Source organism: Bipolaris sorokiniana (genome assembly GCF_000338995.1).
Source record: "Bipolaris sorokiniana ND90Pr unplaced genomic scaffold COCSAscaffold_11, whole genome shotgun sequence".
Classification (NCBI taxonomy): Eukaryota; Fungi; Ascomycota; class Dothideomycetes; order Pleosporales; family Pleosporaceae; genus Bipolaris; species Bipolaris sorokiniana.
In genome coordinates, this window is record NW_006911905.1 from 1324982 (window position 1) to 1343749 (window position 18768).

Sequence of the window (18768 nt, forward strand, 5' to 3'; positions counted from 1 at the left end):
AGCTTTGTTGAAAAGCTTAAAGGAAACAGAAAAGCCGCATGTATCTCCTCCGCTATTGCAACCCTCCCATCAAGTTCAATGCCTGAGGCGTCTATGTCGAGTTTATGAGCAGATGACGTTCCAGGACTGGAACGGTACATCAGCTGAGCATGCTGCACCGACACTACCGACCGCCCCTCCGACCTAAATATCACAAGGGCCTGGTTAGTATTGTAGTTTCGCTGGATTTCTTATAACCTTGGGACAAAAGTCCTTAATAGTAGAGAGAAGGTAATTACATACTTGAGCGCCGCAATTTCGGTCTGAATAAATATAACCAACACAACCGCGACCATTGGTGAAAGTCAGAGATATAGGCTTTTTCTGATCGGCTGGGATATTGGTCAACTGGCAAGGAGAGCTGCCAGTTCCATCTACTCGATAGGAGGCGCCTCCGCATTGGGATTTCCAGTTTACCCATACAGTCCATGCAGAGGCATGCGGGAGGACAGCAGTTGCGAGAACGAAGGTGGCGGCGGTGAAACGCATATTGGAAAGATCAAGAGATTGAGCAAGGATGCTTCACAGGTGTAAGATATCTGGTGATAGTAGTAGAGAAGGTTGTAGTTTGAAGTGGCAGTGATGAAAATACTCAGAGAAACGGATACCTCTATATACTTGTTTCTTCATTGATTTCCTTCATCTTGGATCGTAAGACGGAAATAGATCATCTGCCTTGATTAACCATGGAAAAAGAGTGTCGTGTTCCTACTGCATGGTGGAAGACCAAAGCGAAAGTGCCCATTCTCCTCATCTGGCATCATACGCGCCAATTCTCACCGATATGCGCCACCTCCACAGTAAGCAGCTGAATTATATACACTATGTATGCCACCCTTGCTTGTCTAGCTAGTTAGGGTCATTTTGCTCCATAAACCTCCAGAGTAAGGAGAAATGATCCAACTATGCCCAATGTCTACAACTCTCAAGACTACTATCTCTATTATACAGCCCTAAAAGTATAGTAAGTATAGTTCTCCTCAAGCTAGGGACGCATTGTATTTGGCATAGAGAATATCTTAAAAGTTTGCCGTTATTGGTTGGGCAAGACACAATTGCAGACATGGCGTAGTGGTATTCTATTCTTAAACTGCTGAAAAGAGTAAATGTTAAAGGCTTGGATGTAGTGACACGAGGCAGCTTGATAGTTCTGGGCGGTCTTGGAAGGAATGTAGATTAATGAAAATGTCTTACTTTTGCGGATCTGTCAAGGTTCAAATCGCGGGGTTCGGAGAAATGCTATTGTGACTAAGCAGTGTTGCCTAGGGGAACAGGGCTTCTGGCGATAGTATCGGCTGTCATAACCGAGCCAAGGCGGCCACTTCACCCATGCCAAGCCAGCCACCTCAGCCCTACCCGCTTACTGATAGTAAGCAGTGTGCATCCGGGCTACAAAGTTTGGGAACATGTTATGATTACTAAGTAGTATTGCTCAAGGGTTATGGGACTCCAATGACAGCGTATAGGCTCGCAATTGGGTAGCAGCTGGGTAGGGGTACTGTTTTGCTGCGCGCACGAGGCTCTTCACCTCATCAACTGTGTCGACATGCGGAGCGACGACAGCCGCTGCACCCGCATCCAGTATTCGAATGGTGTGTTTAGGTCACTCGAAGGGTGCACGTACAATCGGTGAGACTCCGACGTAAGTGCATACAAGTATGAGCTGCGCGACGGTGTGTACGTAGGTCCTCAATGGAGTGTTTCACATTGATGTACATGCCGTCTGTTTTGGCCATTCTGCATAGCATTGCGATCTTGTTGTCCTTTACTAGCTTCATGGACATTGCAGCGCACACATCGCCTTTGATAATCTGAGTGCGAAACAGATTCGACAAGGCAAGGGTGTCGTCTTATGCGATCATGGCTGTTGTGTGTGGAAGTGAACAACGAAAGCTGGAGGGTGTGAATGGACACTTGGCAGACAATACGATGGATTTGGTCACGAACTGGAGGAGCATCTGATTTCATGGTAGTTAGCTATCAAGTCAATTCACTTCCGATTTCACTTTCGTAGGGTGACTATCAGAGAGCTTCCGAGGCGCGTAAGTACGGGGAGCATTCTGATTCGTTCGTCAGACGTCCGCCGAGACGATGACCGCTGGAATCAGTGTTCCGGCCGTGTAACCTTTTGCGAGCAGTCTAAATACTGCCCTCTCTGTTGTCGTTCTGTCGCATGCGGCGAAATTGGATTGCACTCAGATACATTTTATTGGGATGTGAGTTTTGGCTGGAGCTTGCACTTGTACATCCATGAAATTTGGAAATTTACCATTCAGCGTTGTGAAGTTCTGTCTACGCATATCATGTGAATCTGGGGGGCTCTCTTTTTGCATCACTAGAAAAATGCAAGAGCATTGGGAGGGCTTGCAACTCCGCCTGGTACCTATGTTGAAAATGAGTCAACCCAAATATAGATCAACCAGAGATACCAGACGACTTACATTCAAAGGCTCACTCGAAATGAAGAATGTATATTTCCCCAACTCGTTACAGATAGTACCCAAGTGCTCCAAGTCAAACAGTTCTCCAATAGGCATTCCCCGGCCTGCTAGCAACCACTCATACAGATTTCATTGCAGCGCCGTGCAGGGCCATTTTTCAAAAGATCTCGTGTCACCTGCCACGGCGGCAAACCTGGTATTCCCAAGGAATTCTAGGAGCTCTTTCGAAGTTTCCAAACCGATGTTTTCGGGCTTTTCTCTCTGATACACATGAAGCTTCTTTCTCCGCTCGGGTGACATGACTTCATGTTGATGTATGTATCCGCTGCGTACAAACAATATGTCAGCCTCTCGGAAGTCGAATATACTCAGTCCCTGAGCTTTGGCAGCCTACATAAGTGAATCAAAAGTGATGCCATATGCTGAAAAAGTGTCAATATCTGTGTTGCCTTACTCTTCCATCCATCTATACCAATCAATCAACACGCCTCTTCCTGCAACTCCTTTTTTGCCATATCTGAGTTAAATTAGCCATGTAGTTTAATACAATTAAAGGGGTTTGAGTATACTTTGCAAACTGTTAATATCGGAGTTCTTAAACTTTTCCGCAGTATGGCCCATGAAGTAAACCTGTAGAATATTATAAGTAGCTAGGCCTATGATGGAGAGCCTTCTCCCACCTTCTCGTTCTGATAACCGTAATGTCTGGTTCCATCCCATTGCGAGCTAATCTGTGTATTGAAGTGCAACTGTAGGGTAGATGTAAGATCATGTGTGACGTTTCGAACCTTTGAAACTGTGTGTTGCTAACCTCTTCGTCATGCGCGGTTTTCATTGGTGCTTTGTTAATCAGCTTCACCTCCGTGAACTTCCTTGGAAACCGAGGCTTCGATGGTCCCATCATAGACCAACTGTCATTGTCAGACTCCCCGAATCTTTTGACACTCATTGTCCATGCTATTGACTTTAGAGAGACACGCGTCCCGGTGCGGATTTCCTCATTTGCTGCAACTTTAACGACCTCATCGGTAAGATAATTGAGTGTTCCAAGCTGGTCATCCGCTCCCCACAAACCTCAAGCATTGCCGTGAGGACCATTTTTGTCCACAAGGAGATCGGTAAAATCAATGAAGCGAGTCGCCGCCATCTGATTCATCGCTGATGGATGCCGTAGACTGTTTAGCTGCTGTCCAGTATTGATGTAATCTCAGTCTCAATTGTAGCTTGAACGCTTCCCAATACGTGATGGGTACTACAACTCAAATTGGCTTGATGGAGACACGCAATATTGCCAGTGCAGGGTTCGGTAGTGGTGCGATTGACCCAAACTTGGAGACATCATGCCTCCCCGCACTTGGGCTAGGAACCTGCTAACTGCATACGGCCCTTGTCGCCGGGCTCATTCATGTACACAAAAATGGTGGTTGGAACTGACATCCCAGAGCTGAACAGCGCGAGGCAACTTTATCTCTTTCGTTTCTATGACATACCTGGGGATACTTCTTAAACTTTGCTTCCAAGATTCAAACAATGTCTATGGAAAACATGCAAGTAAAGGCTGACAATATGCCTGATGAAACAAACCCGGAGTATGCTGGCTTGTCCCTAGAAGGGATCGATATCACGCAATCTTTTGAAAGCGAGCGAGGCAGAAAGGTTGTGCATAAGGTGTGTAAAATTGACTTGTGTCCCTCAGCTTCACCCCTCAATCAGTTTGTTGAACTCAGTAGATCGATCGACGACTGATCATAATTATTGCGGTTCTTTACTTGCTGGCACATATCGATCGCGCAAACATCGGAAATACAGCTATTGAAGGGATGCGGGAGGAGCTTGAACTGCAAGGCAATCAATACAATATTGCGTCGACGATATTTTTTGTACCTTATATCGTTTTCGGTACGTTCACCGGGAATCATCACCATATCACCCAAGTAGTTCGTTGAAAAGAACCAGAAATTCCCTCTAATATGGTGTTGAAACATGTGCGACCAGATATCTAGTTGTTCTTCCCCATAATCAGTTGGGGAACCATTATGACCTGCATGGGCGCAGTGCAGAATTGCTCAGGTCTTCTTGCCTGCCGAGTCATGTTAGGATTAGCAGAAGTATTGACTGCTCTTTTCTGGGTTTACTCTCTACTTCAAATCTCTGATTGCTAAAAGAGTGCAGGCTGGATTTTTTCCCTAGCGCCGTTTTCATAGTCAGCAGTTGGTACATACGCACGGAGCTGCAACAGCGTCTCGCCTTATTCTGTACCGCATCGGCTTTTTCCGGTTCTTTCAGTGGCCTCCTCGCCTATGCTATCGCCAAACTTGATGGTGTAGGCGGTCTTGCCGCCTGTCGCTATATATTTTTTACTTGAAGGCGCCGTTACGGTAGCTGTAGCCATTGTGATGCCATTCATCATCATTCAATCCCCGGAACGAGTAAGTTGGTTGACTACGGAAGAGAAAAGATTTATCGATATCCGCCTGCGTCTTGCAGCTGTTCGAAGTGCTACAGAAGAAGGAGACAAATTTTCATGAAAGCTGCTGTTTCATGCCATGTTTGATTGGAAGGTCAACTTGGGCATCATAATGGTCTGGGTAAATGCAGCGCCATCATCAGCATTCAAGTTCACATTGCCCAAGATACTTACCGAGTTTGGATATACATCATCGAAAGCTCAGCTTACGTCCATACCTCCCTATGTTGCCGGTGGCATCTCTTCATGGCTCGTTGGTCGCACTGCTGATCGCTTCGCCTGGAGATTCCCATTCATTGTTGGCCTAATGTGCCTGCTGTTGGCTGGATTAGCCATCTTGTACAGTTTGTCCAAGAACCTCGCCGTTCATGTCTCCGTCATGTACTTTGCGATTATCCTGGCACAGATTGGCATATATCCTCTATTACCTGGTGTTTCGGCTTGGACTGGCAATAACCTGGCTCCATTTTGGAAGCGTTCTATCGGGCTTGCGTGGATGCTTGCGGCCGGAAATTTTGGAAGTCATTATCCTTGAACATTGCCGCTGCATTTCGCTAGGGAAGAACTCGAACACGCTGACAATTTTATAGGTCTGATCAGAACTAACATCTTCTTACCTAAAGAAGCCCCGAAGTATACCACAGGCTACGCTACTTCAATTTCTATAGTTATATTAGCGATGACAGCCACGATACTGCAGGAAATACTCCTGTGGCAAGAAAACATATCCCGAGCCAAAGTGTCAGAAAACGATATCAGGTCACAATACACTCAGGTTGAACTCGATGCTCAGGGTGATGGAAGCCAACTATATCGGTATACCCTTCGAAACGGTATTCGTGTCTTTACACATGGCGAAATTACATTAGAGCATAGTTTTCCTGGTTCCATCAAGGATTATGTTGCGGGATGATTGTTTGAATACATAGCTTCTATCATGGATAACTACGGGAGTTAATGATTCTATTCTCTAAGCAACTTGTGACATCATTTTTCTTCTATACTAACTGGTTAGGATGTTAACATAATGACCATCTATGAACAGTGTCGACAGTACCAAATTCAAACATCTGACAGGCTGAATGCTACGTGAATCTATTCACAGGATGTATCATGCACTCAAGCAATAAGTTGGTTTCTTTTCTACGCTAAGCGACTTGGAGCGGCTATCGAGAATCAAGGGGCGCGCCAGAGTCCTCTACGCTGTTCCACCTGCATTTCCCCCATTTTCATCGTGCGTGTGGATAAGCGGGGGTCAATTGTCAAGACATAGCTCTCTCAGCGCCAGTTCTCACTTGAAATAAGGATTAGAGGGTCAATTTTCTTTAACATGGATTCGTACATCTATGAAAATTCTTACATATATCAATTATAGAGAGGTATATCGTGAGCCTAACAATTACACGCTATCTATGTGATATAACGGAACCCGTTCAAAATAGCACGTTGTGAGTCATCGCCCAATCGTGCTACAGCATCTGCATCATTGCAATCAGTGGTCCGGGATAACCTCTCGAATTCTTTGTTACCATGCCGCAAAAGGAAGCACAGGGCTAGGATGGACGAGAATGCCAGTGCCTGGAACGCCAATGTGCAACCCCACGACACGGTAAATTCGGGTTGATATCGATCAAGCCAAAAGTAGTTTGCGAACAGAGACGCCGTATTTGCGCACGTGTTAGCAATACCGATCGCCGCAGCTCGCTTGATTGGTGGTCTAGGTATAGTCGAAGATAGCCAGGTATAGGTCGTGGAGTAGACACCAAAGGTGCCAGCACAAACAAGGAAAGTGAATGCATACCTGGCCCAGTGGTTGTGGAGGATGGTCATCATGAGTATCGATCCCAGCATGGCTACAACAACCGATATTCCAGCGCCGATAGATCGATTCTGTTTTTTGTCGGCGATGACGGCGAAACTGAGGGCCCAGATGAATGCAAACATATAGGGGGGTGACGTGAGCAATAGTACCGTAGTGTTGTTCTTGAAACCAATCTGTTTGATAAGTGTCGGGAAGAAGTGAGAATAGGATATTGATGCTGTAGTTGCCATCTGTAGGCACGCGAACAGCCATACCCGTATATCCTTCGATGCGAGGACGATTCCGCTCCATATCTTGACATCTTCTTCTCCTAGCGTATCGTCGCTGCCGGCATCTGCAGCCAGTCGTCCCTGTGCGACGACTTTCTCATCTTCCGAGAGCCACTTTGTGGTGGCGGGGTAGTCTGGGAGAAAAATCATGGCACATAATCCCTGTAAATGAGATGACGATTAGACTATGATGCCGATTTCGCAATCAAGAAAAGTAGTGCTTACTATGACAATTGTAGCCAGGCCCTCCAATATAAACAGCCACCTCCATGCAGCCTATGGATGTTTAGCATTGATGGTAGTTATAGTAGTATGGGTCTTTCTTACTAGTTTCCCAACATCCTTCATGCCAGACAAAATGCCAGCGGAAATGAGACCCGCAAAACTGTTGGACAGCAACAGTCCACATATTAGCAGAGCCATTCTAACGCCTAGTTCGCGCTTGGTATACCAGCAGCTGAGCAAGTATACGGCACCCGGGAAAAACGGTGCTTCTACAACACCGAGGAGAAAGCGGACAGCAAGAAGGCTACCTGCTGAGCTTGTTGCACCGGTACAGCCGCTGACAATAGCCCAAGTGATAATACAACTAGGCTAGCAAAGAATTAGCTGTAACTGCCAGGATGAAAGACTACGAGTCTGAGTAAGGAATCGAGAACGTACAAGATATAGAGAGGGGCGTAGCTTGGTCATAAGTATAGTTGCAGGCAACTGCATTGCGATATATCCGGCGGAGAAGGTGGATATGGCTGTTTGGTAGAGAGCCCCGGTAACATGGGTATCCTCCTGGAGCCCATAAAGGCGGGCTTGGGTAATGGAGTTACGATCGAGATAGTTGAATAGATAGATGATGACGACAAGAGGGAGAAGCCGTCTGTCGATCTTTCGGACGAGTTGCTTTTCTGTCTCTTTGGAAAACTCTGGAGCGTACGATCTGTATCTTTCGATGACAGTATTAGCTTTGCCATAGCATTCTACATGCTTGGTACACGACAGCTTGTCGATGTCTCCAACGACTTTGTTTATGTCAGTCACCGGTGCAGCGGGCATGTTACAGGTAGTTGGATAGAAATCTCGAATGAAGTCTGCAAAATCAATTCCTAGTAAGGTTCTTCATTTTGCTATTAGAAACGTATAAATATTGGAGAGACATTTGGGCGAGAGGGCGCTTGGACGGTCAAGCGGCCGTGCTCCGATGAATACCTACTCCACAACTGTGTGGATCAAAGCCGCTCGGGGACAGCCGATCCTATAGCCAGTATAGTGAACTATGACAAATATAATTTAGTTGCCAAATAGTCGGTATGGGTTGTTCACCAGCATGTCTTGGAATTGTTCCGTGGACAGCCAGCTCTGAACAGCAGCCAATTCAGTGTTGGGGTCCGCACCTTCTAACGGACCCGCTTCGAAGTCGTTTTGTGACGCGTCGACATGGGGCCAGTCGCTACCCCACAACAAGGCCTGGGGAGCGGCTCGGGCCAGTAAACTTATTATGTCCTTCATGGCGTGGATATTTTGCGGGCTGCGGCGGTGAAGGGCCGAGATCTTGACGTAGACGCGACCAGATTGGAGCAGCTCTACAAAGTCGTGCAATGCTAAACTTCCATAGTCAGATGGAGTCGCACAAGCAATATGATCTGCCACAATAGGAAGGCCGGCTAGATACTTGTCTGTCAAGATGAAATGCTTGAGTTGCGACCACGTTGCAAGCGGCAACTGAGCCGAGATTTTCCACCCCAGATTTCGCACTTGGTTCACTTGTGCCAGTGCTGTCATTTGGCGTTGCGCCCATGCGGGGTCGTGCCCCAAACCCCTATACACTCCGTGGAGTCGGATGCATCGGACACCTAAGAGGTGCATCCGCTCTAGCTCGCTATCGGTCAAAGACGAAAGCGGCATGCTAGCATCGGCGAGGACGGTGCCTCGGACCAGCCCCGAGAAGTGGTTCGGACGTTTGCCGCAGTATTCGAGGTTCGCTAGGAGGTCATCCATGGACGCCTCAATAGACGCCTGGACAATCATGACATTATTCGTGAGCAGGTTCTGAAGCATCAGGTCGACTGGTGCGGGACGCGGAGTATAGGCGCGAGGCGTTTTGAATGGGAATTTGTCTGGCTCGAAACAGTGGACGTGGCAATCCCAGGTGCCGGTAAGTGAGTGTATCGCCATAGTGGGAGAGCAATTTATTGTGCAGACGGATCGCCTCAATTTGTCCTCTATATATATTAGTATAAAAAATTTGTAATATGTAGTACAATGTACGAATAGTGAAGTTACAACGATAGACCAGATTAATCTCTAGTAATCAGCTTAATAATTAGGAAGGCGGTGCTAGATTCATGAATGGTTTTAGAGTCTACTAACCTAGTTTTAGAGGTTAAGGATAGCACTGACACCAGAACAGTGTGGAAATAAATAGCTCTTCGGGTCGATTAGCTTTGAGAAGCTCTGGGTCAAGCACGTAGTAGTTATAGGTTGTAGCTTGAGTTCGCCTTATTTCAGCGAAAAAAAGACCGATATTGGCCGTACTAGGACAGTTGTCAAGGGAACCTGTGGTAGCGTACCACGATGACAGGCTTCTTGGTATTCGAAATATTCACGCAGTGTGGGCAAGGTAGCGTCTAGCTCAGTAAACAGGTAAAAGTAGAAATAGAGGTTTGGAATCAACTAAGAGGCCAGTTTCAGTGCCATCACAACATTTGAAATGGTAACGAGTGTGATGAAGCAAGGGGTTCGAATTACAAGCTAGGTACACTCTCATCATTTCTGATTGGCTCCAGCGATCCAATGACATCAATTAGTACACTCTCGTCTCTCAGACTCTTGAGTATACAACTATACCAGCCGATTAGATCCTTGCAGCCCCAGTAACACAAGCGCAAACCGCACTTGCGCTAGCTTGCACCTGCAGCGCCGTCGCAATTCCACAATTGCCTACTACACACCCAAGCGCACCGTTTTGAATGGCAGCAGAGTTAGTGCATCGGCACGCATAATCAACTCCGCCACAACCAGCGGCAGACGCGGCGGATTGGATGCACGGGACCTACAAGAGATATCAGTTCTGAAAGCTAGAAGGGGAGGGCATTGGGGACTGACACCGCAAGTTGGGATGGCGGAGGCGACAGGGTCGCAGCGGGTTTGGGCGGAGATGGAAGTTGCCAGGAGGAGGAGGACAGAGAGAGTAGACTGGTAGTGCATGTTTGCTAATATTGGTTGCTTTTGACTGCGAGGTGAGAGCTGTAGTTGTAGTTGTGTGTTGATACGCGGTTTGTAGACGACTTTATATTCCATTTTGGAGTAGCAGCTCTCCACTCAATTCTAACTTACACATGCTTGTTGCTATTGAACTTCGGCTTCAAGAATACCTATTGTTACAATCTGCATCACACTTTCCTTGATTTGTGACGAGAGGATGCGGGGAAACATCGGAGACGTCCACTAGATAGGGAAGGCAGGAGTCACAGATATTTGAAGTTGTCGTCTGTGGTTCGTGGAGTTGTTAATCCCTGCTGCTGCCCCTTGCATGGCGACGGGACGAATTTGCGGGGAAGCTTGTCTTACCCTAATGTCAGCATGATCAGCATTCACATGTAGGTATACTCCGAGATGTTATACCTGGATAGAATCCGAGGCATTGAACCTGTACCCGTGCTGACTATTAGACATGTGAATAGAGAGGGGTGACCCGGGAAGAAACGGGACGAGCGCAGTAAGCAGAAAGCCCACAAGGTCACTGCCCAGAGCCGTGTCGCATTGGTGCAGCCCCATGCATACCATGCCAGGGCTTCCACTCTGCTGGCCGTAAGTCGCTACCGTGGTCCTGTCGTCGAGTGTCGGCTTCACGACCACGACTTGATCCTGGCCCCAGCTCATCACGTCGCCTACGAGCACAGATGCATCTTGTTCCACTTCAAGGTCGAGGTCGAAATCTGCAGTCACAAGGTTGATGTTGTCGCTCCCATCGGCCATTGCTGCGTAGGTGAATCAGATGATGCCAGTCCTCTCGCCGGATCGCATCCAATGCAGGACCTCTCTGCTCGGCGTGATTTCCTGGTCGGTGAGTCTGTTGTAGATGGTGAATGTCAACGGGGTCTTGTCCGCAAACTTGACCTTTGGCAGGCGTCCAAAAGTTGATGCAGCAGCCCTTGCTGGCGCTACCGTCGAGATCTCAGATTTGGGTAAACCCGCCAGATAGCAACCCGTCAATTGAGATCTGCACCGGGAGTTGGACTTTCACCACGAAGTCAGCAGCGTTTATGGTGCTGCCGTAGCCGGAATCACCTGGGGATTGAGCCCGTCGGGCGCCGTAGTTGGAATGGTCGTTTAGGTCCTTACGAACCGTGCATTGGCTTTCCATGGCGTTGTCGTGCAAAGCTATTCATAGCGGGGCAGGATTGTGCTTGTTGTATTCACCCCATCCTCTATTCTTCCAGTCCTGGGCTTCGATAGCGGTCATTGGCTGAGGCATGAGTTGCATGGCCTTGAACTAGCTCTTGTTCTTTTTCCAATTCTCAATCGGCTTGTCGCCTTTGTATCCAACACGAAACACCTCGGCTGCTGAATTCTTCAAGCAATACATGCTGTTATCGTCAGCAATTTACGCGGCCTGCAAGAGATGGGTGCGATGTGTACTATCGAGCGCGGTTCACCGAGGCTTGTGGCTCGATGAATTGCTTATTGCCTTGAGACACATTAACCAAATCTCGAGCCTAGTCAACATCCTCTCACCATATTCAATCCACTAGTATCCGAGCTCATTGCGAGTCAAGAGGCCGGTCGCGTTGTCATCGTCGTGAATCTGTTCCCATTAGCTTCGCCCACAAATAACGGCTATGTACTGACGTACCAACATTGAAAGTTCCAGACTGCATCTTCCTTCACAGTGTGAAGCACCATGGACCAATAAGCCAGGTTGTGGAAGGCCTGTTAAAGAGCCCGGAGATGCCCTGAGCTGAACACGTCTGTCAGGAAATGGGCTACGAACGCCTCATGGATGTAAGCCGTGCGAAGCATCTTCATATTTGCTCTATTTGAAGTCTTGTCGCTTGCCTTTCGTGCCATCTGGAGGGCGCTTGTATGCCCAACACAACATGACATGATCGCGTAATCACCTTCGTCTTGTTAGCTCGCAGTTTCTAGGCACTTGACTATACTTGTAAAGTGGTCGATGTTTGTGTACGCAATCCAGGCATACATCGATGAAAGAGCTGTATAGCCCGTATTTGTCATGTTTGTACATTCATCGTCGGTTGGTATAACTATGGCAATGTCCGTGGTCGTGGTTGTAGGCGAGTTTGTCATGACTGAGATTGTCAGAACGACCAACAATAGCAATTGGTTACATATTATGCGACGGCTGTTGTCGCCAGCTTTTGTGGCGGCATCGAGCGTATGGTGCTCGGAGGTAATTAGCACTCTGACTTTCTTCAAGTAATTGTCCGTATCTTGCAGCATGCTCTGGACCGCCTATTCGAAGCGGGTAAGAGGCTCTTTGGTCGGTCTTGGATTCATAGGGGTTCCGAAGCCCTCAGCGTTAAAGATGGGAAAGTACGTCTAGTAGCCTTCTTTGTTCGTGTAGAAGTCGCCCGCAAGCGCAATGATGTTACTACATAAAATTCAAGTCGATGTCTCCTTCTTTAGTTTTCACAGTCACCAAAGGCTCTTCAATTGGTGGCTTATCGTTATGGATAGTGAACAGTTCCACGAAGCGAGTTGTCGCTTCGTGTTCAGCAGCTACACGGTCATTAGCATGTTAGAAATTGAACAAGTAAACGTGCCATACCTTCCAGCCGATGCCCTCGAAAAGGCTTTTATTCAGAACACGACTGTGGACTGTATACTCGCACTCTTCGCCTTGGATGTTCAGTGGGATGAGGTATCCAAACTCTTAGAGCTTCTGCTGGAAAACTTCACTAGAGCTTTTCTGCAGATATGGGTGTTGCTGCCATACTTGCTGCCTTGGATAAAGAGTTGAGCTTCGTGATACCATGTGAGCCATAAATTCAAGCCGAAGCGGCACTTATACAGGACGCTTCTCATGCTGAGGGAACTGAATGACTTCCTCACTCTGTGCGACCATATCCGTCGAGCTGTATGACACATGCCAATGCAGATGCATTGCCAGCGTATTCGCAGCATGCTTGTGAGTTCTGTCCACGGGGACTGAGGCTTAGACTGTGATGGACGACCCTAAGTAGACAACACTATCCTAGAAGAGGTTGCCAAACTATGGACGGTCTTCAGCCTCACCTGCGTGGCTTGCGCGACCAAGCGAGGCGATCGGCCTACGTAAGCAAGGGCCGGATACGGGCCGCACCTTAATTCAGCTTGCCTCCCATTGCTCAGCCCGTATATAGACGCTGCTTGTATCTTCGATAATCTCTAGACCAGATCTATCTATGGAGATTCGTCTAGAGCCCTAACTGCTTGCGCAATGGAGCCGAGAAAGGAGAGCCCAGAGCGATGGTGCTGACGGCTGAAAGTGGGCAAATGATCGCCCAACTCCTCGTGCTGCACCCATAACTGTGTATATATGTGAGTGTATCCGGTCGACCATACTTGTGAGTGAGCCTTGCAGAAGAAGAGCATATACTTGTACATTTTGAATCACGTCTACACACACACATTTTTTGTTATTTAAATATGCCAATCGAACTTCAACCCCTTATTATTCCAGTCAAGAAGCGAGCTTCAGGTCGATAGAAGGTATGTTCACCAGTCAGTGGCCTCTTATTAATCTCCATGTGTAATAACTCTTCCATAGGCACAGGACGAGGCGGGCTCCAACGCTGTCAGGCCAACTAAGGTGATCAAAAAGTACTTTGGGGGCATCTAGGTGAAAATCATCAACAGAACTCAGCTCAACCTTAGCTACTCGCTCGGCAACCTAATTACGGCGAGATGATTAATGGCCCGCCCGACGCCGACGCGTGGACTACCCGAGGCATCTGCATTTGTGGGGAATGTATTCTTCGGTATGGGTGCGAGGCCGATGGGCGGAATACAGATACGCCTGAAGCCGGATAATGGCCACAGTTTTGACTTTACACTCGTGAGCTTGAGCCCTTGACGCTTATGGTATAGCGATTATAGCGATCGACATGCTGAGAATACAATACAGGGACACTCATCGGCACTCGTGGGAAACTGCAATGCGTCTTTGGTCAGAGGCCAAGACCCCGGCGCTGCCGTCAAGGCGCTGAACGCAGCTGGTGCTTCCATCTCATCCGACCAGCATGAGGGAGTCATAAACGGCGATACTAAGCATGAGAAGACTCAGTTCAAGATCGATGTAGTCACCTCGCCCTGCTACGAGATGAGTTTGGTGATTTTGCAGGACGAGTGAAGTCTCAGCATACCGCGGCGGTGTGAGTATATACGAATACGTCAGAGTTGTGTGTTACTTCCTGGGTCTACACACTGCGAGGATGATTCAGTGGCTTTGGTTGATAGGGCGCGCGGATGCCCTAATGCGTTGCGTAAGATGTCGGATGTTGTTCTTATACTGGTACTGGGAAAAGAATATCCAGACCTGCGGAATTTGGGTATTTTGAGAGTATAAGTAGGTTTATGACCAGGCATGTACTAGTACTAATCTGCTTGGATGTCAACACTCGAATTGAGGATTGTCTTGATGCTTATACCGTTCGTGCTTCCTTCTCCCTTCCAAATTTATGCATTGGCGTCCAAAACTTGGAAACTTCTATGTTTCGCTATATCCTTTTCTTATTTTTCTCTCAACAGACTCCGCTATGTGCCTGCATGTAACGGTTTGACTGCGCGAAACGGTACGTTCCGGCCTTGTTGCTAGCAAGCCTCACCCAACCGTATATTAGGCTAGGTATGACTTCAATTTGCTGTGTCTGTTTGGAGTATAACATATCAGATTATCTTCACCAGAAAGAAATGGCAGGCTAGACCTCAGTTTGTCGGAATCAGGTGTTCAAACGACGAGATATGCAAATAGATCTGGGCATTGCAATTTTATTCAAATCGGATGGAGTTCATCCCGATTTGATTTGATTTGGTTTGAATTTATCCGTTTGCAACCCTGCAATTAAACCATCGATCCTATTCTAAGCTGGGCAGCTAACGTCCATCGTTACGTCCGCATTAGCCGACACGGGAACCCATGCTACCGTTGCACGTAGCACTTTATTCATTTCCCAGCGGACCTCAACATTTCCCTCAATCTTTACTTTGACTTCGTCCAAGTTCATTTCCACTGCTGGCCATCTTGAGGCATGCCATACCACAATGCGGTACTCCCGGCCAATGTCCCGCTCGACTAGATCATCTCCATACTGCGAGAACGGTGTTGAAACTCTTATTCGCCGTATATCTCTCATCTGGTCGCTGCCAAATTCACTCGTGGTTGTTTGCTTGAATTTTACGTGTCGGAATATGCTCTTTGCCTCATGATCTCCATATGCGTTGGCCAGTTTCGTCTTGACTTCTCCCTTAGCTTCATTTGGTAATGCGGAGAGGTAGACATTACATGGGGCACTCTCTCGTGATACTCCGTCGTCAAGATACATGTCGTAGCTGTTATCCTTGCCTGGGTAAACATTGATCGTTAGTGGATTTGGCGTAGCATCTTTGTCGTCCCGAGTGCGATCCGGTACCCAGTCACGCGCCACCATTTGCGGTATGATGCCACCCTCACGGATGTACATTGGTGTAGCATAAGGTAGCTGCTTCTCATCTGGAGAGATGTGACAGTCAAAATCGACATATGTACCACCACTAACCCTGGGAGCCAAAGGCTGAGCAAGGATACCATCTAGATATAGCTTTGTTCCTGGGCGCAGGTTCATGGGATACCAGTGATCCGGAGCAGGTAGGTACAACTTTCGTATCATTCGCTGAGACTCCTTATAAAGAGCTGGGGCAACAAGAAGATCATTGCGGACCAGATACTGACTCCGCGTATACCACTGGTTTGCATCATAGAGTGATGAGTCCAATGGATCGGTAATGATCATGGCTCGCGCAATCGGCAAACCGTTGATCATGTTTTCAAACATGGCATCATAGAGTAACTGAAGCAGGCTGTACCTTAACTGGATTACGTAGCGGCATATTGGCAAGACAGAGTGATATGTATTGCGGTCTTTTTCAGGGATAAACCTCCAGTCGGGCGAATTCTGCAGTTCAGCGTAGGCATAAGGCTCTTGGAAGTGTTTCTTGCCCTCCTTGCCACTGTAATGATTTCGAAACCATGGTAGCAGGCTGTATGCGCAGTACCATCGAATCACAAGTTCAGGGTCGGCCCAAGACTCGCCATCATGTACGGGTTCGAATCCACCAACATCCGCTCCGGCAATAGTTACACCAGCGAGTCCTAGTGCAAGCACCTGTGTCACAGAGATATCAAAAAATTCCCAGGTAGAAGCGTTGTCGCCGGTCCAGAGTCCCGCAAAGCGTTGAGCACCGGCAAAGCTGCCACGGCCGATGATGAAATTACGTTTACCCTTGCGACTTTCAAGCTCCTGCAAACCATGAAATGTAGCTTTATGGAGATTGTAGCTGTATAGAGACCAGATTTCAATCGCCTTTTTTTGTTCAGAAGCCTTAGGATCCCCACTCCAGCCGTCCGAATCCAGGAGTAGACGGAATGGCCAACTTTCACGGCTGTCAGCCCTCGTGCCCAGATAATGCATGATTTGAGAGGTTTACTTACGATTTCATATCGCCAAATGCTTCAGCCATGCACGGAGATGTCATGTCTTGCCAAACAAACTCAAGGCCTGTCTGGAAAAGGTATGTGTATTGCCTTCCCCACCACTCCCTGACTTCTTGATTGTTCAAGTTGGGATAGTAACCTGGAGCCCCCCTACCATCTCCATAATCGACACCCCCTCGGAATGGGACTGGGGTTTCCTTATTGAAAAGATTCTCAAGCTGATAGTCACCTCGGGTCTCGTACTTTGGTAGGTCATCAAAGTTGTTGGGATTCTTGAAGTATCTGTTTCCAGCCCCAAAATTAAGAGATATTTGCTTATCATGGGAGCTCGCTGAGGGATCGATATCACGGCTATCCATAACGAAGTATTTTTTCTTTAAACCCTCATCAAGAACTGAGTAGGGATTTTTGGGGTCAGAAAGGAGACTAATGACAGGCGTGATATTTGTGCTGCATTTGACTCCCTGCTTCCGGAGCCGACTGAACATTTCCTCAGGTTGTGGAAAATGGCCTTCGTCTGTGTTGATACTGAAAGTTCGGTATAGGCGCTGAATGTCGACGTCGATGTGCATTCCGTCCAGTGGGATTTGGTACTTCCTATACTGGTTGACTGTCTTCTCCACCTTTTTTCGCGTGTCATAGCCATAACATCCTTGATGATTTCCCAGCACGAAGCGTGGATTCAGCTGCGGTCTGCCAATGAGCGACGTGTACAGGCGAATCACTTGTGCAACATCGTCACCAGCGATGAAAATGCTTTGGAAGCTATTGAATCTAGTTGCGATACGGAGCTGCGTAGCATCAACGCGGCCAAGGTCTAGCTTGACATCGGAATAGTTGTCCACAAATGTGGCTAACTGAGATTGTGTACCAGGATGTGCATTCATTTCGATCCAGTATGGCTCAGAATGGTACAGAGGCTCACTATCTGAATACGGCCCATCCTTGCGATCTTTCCCATAGACGTTGAAGTATCGCATGTTGTCAAAATCTCAAAAGAACTGTTAGGCAACTGAGCAGAATACTGAGGGTGTCAAGACTCACTAAAGTAGTTCATGCAGACGTTGTCTTTAAACAGCCTGCGCCCGCCTTGCTCACCAAAACCCGCATATCTTGCGCTCAGTGGCTTTTCAATTGCCAGAACGGTTGCATTATCCAGCCATTGTAGTGGATTATTTTTGGTTCGCCAGATGACAGCAACTTGTGAGTCTGGAGGTGTGTTAATTGTCAATTTTTTCACAAGCTCAGGCTTGACATTTGAGATTAGTGACAACGTTGGTAGCTGCGTCACAACACCGGTAGTTCTGATTGCTCTGACTGCGGTGATGTTGATTGGGTTCCGTTCAATCCACAGCTGGACAATCACCTTGCGAGACGGATCGTCTCCTGATTCGGAGCCGAGGACTGATTGCAAAACGTAGTATTCATTGTTCGGCTGTATGAGTTCGACATGCCAGGACAAGCCCTCAGCAAGGTCCAAAATCTCAATAGTCTTTGTAAGCGTATCCTGGACGATGGTTCTCGTGTTATAGTCGGAAAAGTCAGAGGGCATTACGTTTGTGCTATGGAACCTGATACGCCAGACTTGTGGACGCATGAATTGGATCAGCAGGAAACCCAACTCATTATTGAAACGAAAGATTCTTCCATGGCTCGAAACTGGAAGCGGCGTGCCATTGGCTTGCTGGTCTGTCTCTTCGCATGATATTGTATGAGGCTGTTTTGTCTTTCCAATAGCAATTTCTTTGAAAAACCACTCTGCTGGTTTGAAGATGTACGGGTCTTGGGTCTTCCAATATTTCGCGGGCGTATCAGCGTTGTCTGAAGTTGGCGGATACACTTCAAGTGCCTCGAGCCCCATTTCGTCGAATTTCAAGACGGGCGCAAGGAGAACTGAGAGTGAACGGTGAGTAAAGAAATTCGCACCTTGTGCCTGAGTGATTGAAAATTGATAGGAAAAAGTCAATTCCTCACCCGAGGTTGATTAGTGCAGAAAGGGGAAGCATTAGCACGACATAGAATGCTGCAAGGGGAGCATTAGC

The 18768-nt window shown here is 47.6% G+C and overlaps 6 protein-coding genes across 6 annotated transcripts; 1 reads left to right on the plus strand and 5 right to left on the minus strand.

Annotated features, from left to right (window-relative positions):
* Positions 1 to 33: 33 nt before the first annotated feature.
* COCSADRAFT_201724 (uncharacterized protein) lies at positions 34 to 611 on the minus strand. Its single transcript, XM_007704328.1, has 2 exons — positions 283 to 611; positions 34 to 183 (listed from the first exon to the last, which is right to left on the minus strand). Exons 1-2 carry the CDS (start codon positions 526 to 528, stop codon positions 103 to 105), a joined length of 327 nt encoding a protein of 108 aa, XP_007702518.1. The 5' UTR covers positions 529 to 611; the 3' UTR covers positions 34 to 102.
* A 1763-nt stretch (positions 612 to 2374) lies between these two features.
* COCSADRAFT_173619 (uncharacterized protein) lies at positions 2375 to 3917 on the minus strand (the record flags this gene model as incomplete). The annotated part of the gene is made up of 8 exons (XM_007704329.1): positions 2375 to 2422; positions 2481 to 2587; positions 2657 to 2860; positions 3050 to 3110; positions 3161 to 3229; positions 3292 to 3391; positions 3446 to 3554; positions 3863 to 3917. The coding sequence occupies 8 exons, from the start codon at positions 3915 to 3917 to the stop codon at positions 2375 to 2377; spliced, it is 753 nt and encodes a 250-aa protein (XP_007702519.1).
* A 93-nt stretch (positions 3918 to 4010) lies between these two features.
* Positions 4011 to 5860, plus strand: COCSADRAFT_173620 (uncharacterized protein; the record flags this gene model as incomplete). Its single annotated transcript, XM_007704330.1, has 9 exons — positions 4011 to 4148; positions 4211 to 4379; positions 4437 to 4482; positions 4504 to 4588; positions 4648 to 4822; positions 4848 to 4969; positions 5012 to 5468; positions 5538 to 5780; positions 5817 to 5860. The coding sequence occupies 9 exons, from the start codon at positions 4011 to 4013 to the stop codon at positions 5858 to 5860; spliced, it is 1479 nt and encodes a 492-aa protein (XP_007702520.1).
* Positions 5861 to 6357: 497 nt separating this feature from the next.
* Positions 6358 to 8088, minus strand: COCSADRAFT_173621 (uncharacterized protein; the record flags this gene model as incomplete). The annotated part of the gene is made up of 5 exons (XM_007704331.1): positions 6358 to 7200; positions 7264 to 7314; positions 7366 to 7632; positions 7702 to 7978; positions 8030 to 8088. 5 exons carry the CDS (start codon positions 8086 to 8088, stop codon positions 6358 to 6360), a joined length of 1497 nt encoding a protein of 498 aa, XP_007702521.1.
* A 234-nt stretch (positions 8089 to 8322) lies between these two features.
* Positions 8323 to 9207, minus strand: COCSADRAFT_147805 (uncharacterized protein; the record flags this gene model as incomplete). The annotated part of the gene is made up of 1 exon (XM_007704332.1): positions 8323 to 9207. The coding sequence occupies one exon, from the start codon at positions 9205 to 9207 to the stop codon at positions 8323 to 8325; it is 885 nt and encodes a 294-aa protein (XP_007702522.1).
* A 5804-nt stretch (positions 9208 to 15011) lies between these two features.
* Positions 15012 to 18659, minus strand: COCSADRAFT_122716 (glycoside hydrolase family 31 protein). The gene is made up of 3 exons (XM_007704333.1): positions 17771 to 18659; positions 16724 to 17717; positions 15012 to 16665 (listed from the first exon to the last, which is right to left on the minus strand). The coding sequence occupies exons 1-3, from the start codon at positions 18585 to 18587 to the stop codon at positions 15117 to 15119; spliced, it is 3360 nt and encodes a 1119-aa protein (XP_007702523.1). The 5' UTR covers positions 18588 to 18659; the 3' UTR covers positions 15012 to 15116.
* Positions 18660 to 18768: the final 109 nt, after the last annotated feature.

Bases quoted from the DNA above. Each gene is read 5' to 3' on its own strand.
- COCSADRAFT_201724 (XM_007704328.1), bottom strand. From the start codon at position 528: ATGCGTTTCACCGCCGCCACCTTCGTTCTCGCAACTGCTGTCCTCCCG. The intron at 184-282 runs GTATGTAATTAC...TGTGATATTTAG, and splicing joins ACCGAAATTGCGGCGCTCAA to GTCGGAGGGGCGGTCGGTAG.
- COCSADRAFT_122716 (XM_007704333.1), bottom strand. From the start codon at position 18,587: ATGGGGCTCGAGGCACTTGAAGTGTATCCGCCAACTTCAGACAACGCT. The intron at 17,718-17,770 runs GTGAGTCTTGAC...AGTTCTTTTGAG, and splicing joins CGTCTGCATGAACTACTTTA to ATTTTGACAACATGCGATAC. The intron at 16,666-16,723 runs GTAAGTAAACCT...CAGCCGTGAAAG, and splicing joins GCATTTGGCGATATGAAATC to TTGGCCATTCCGTCTACTCC.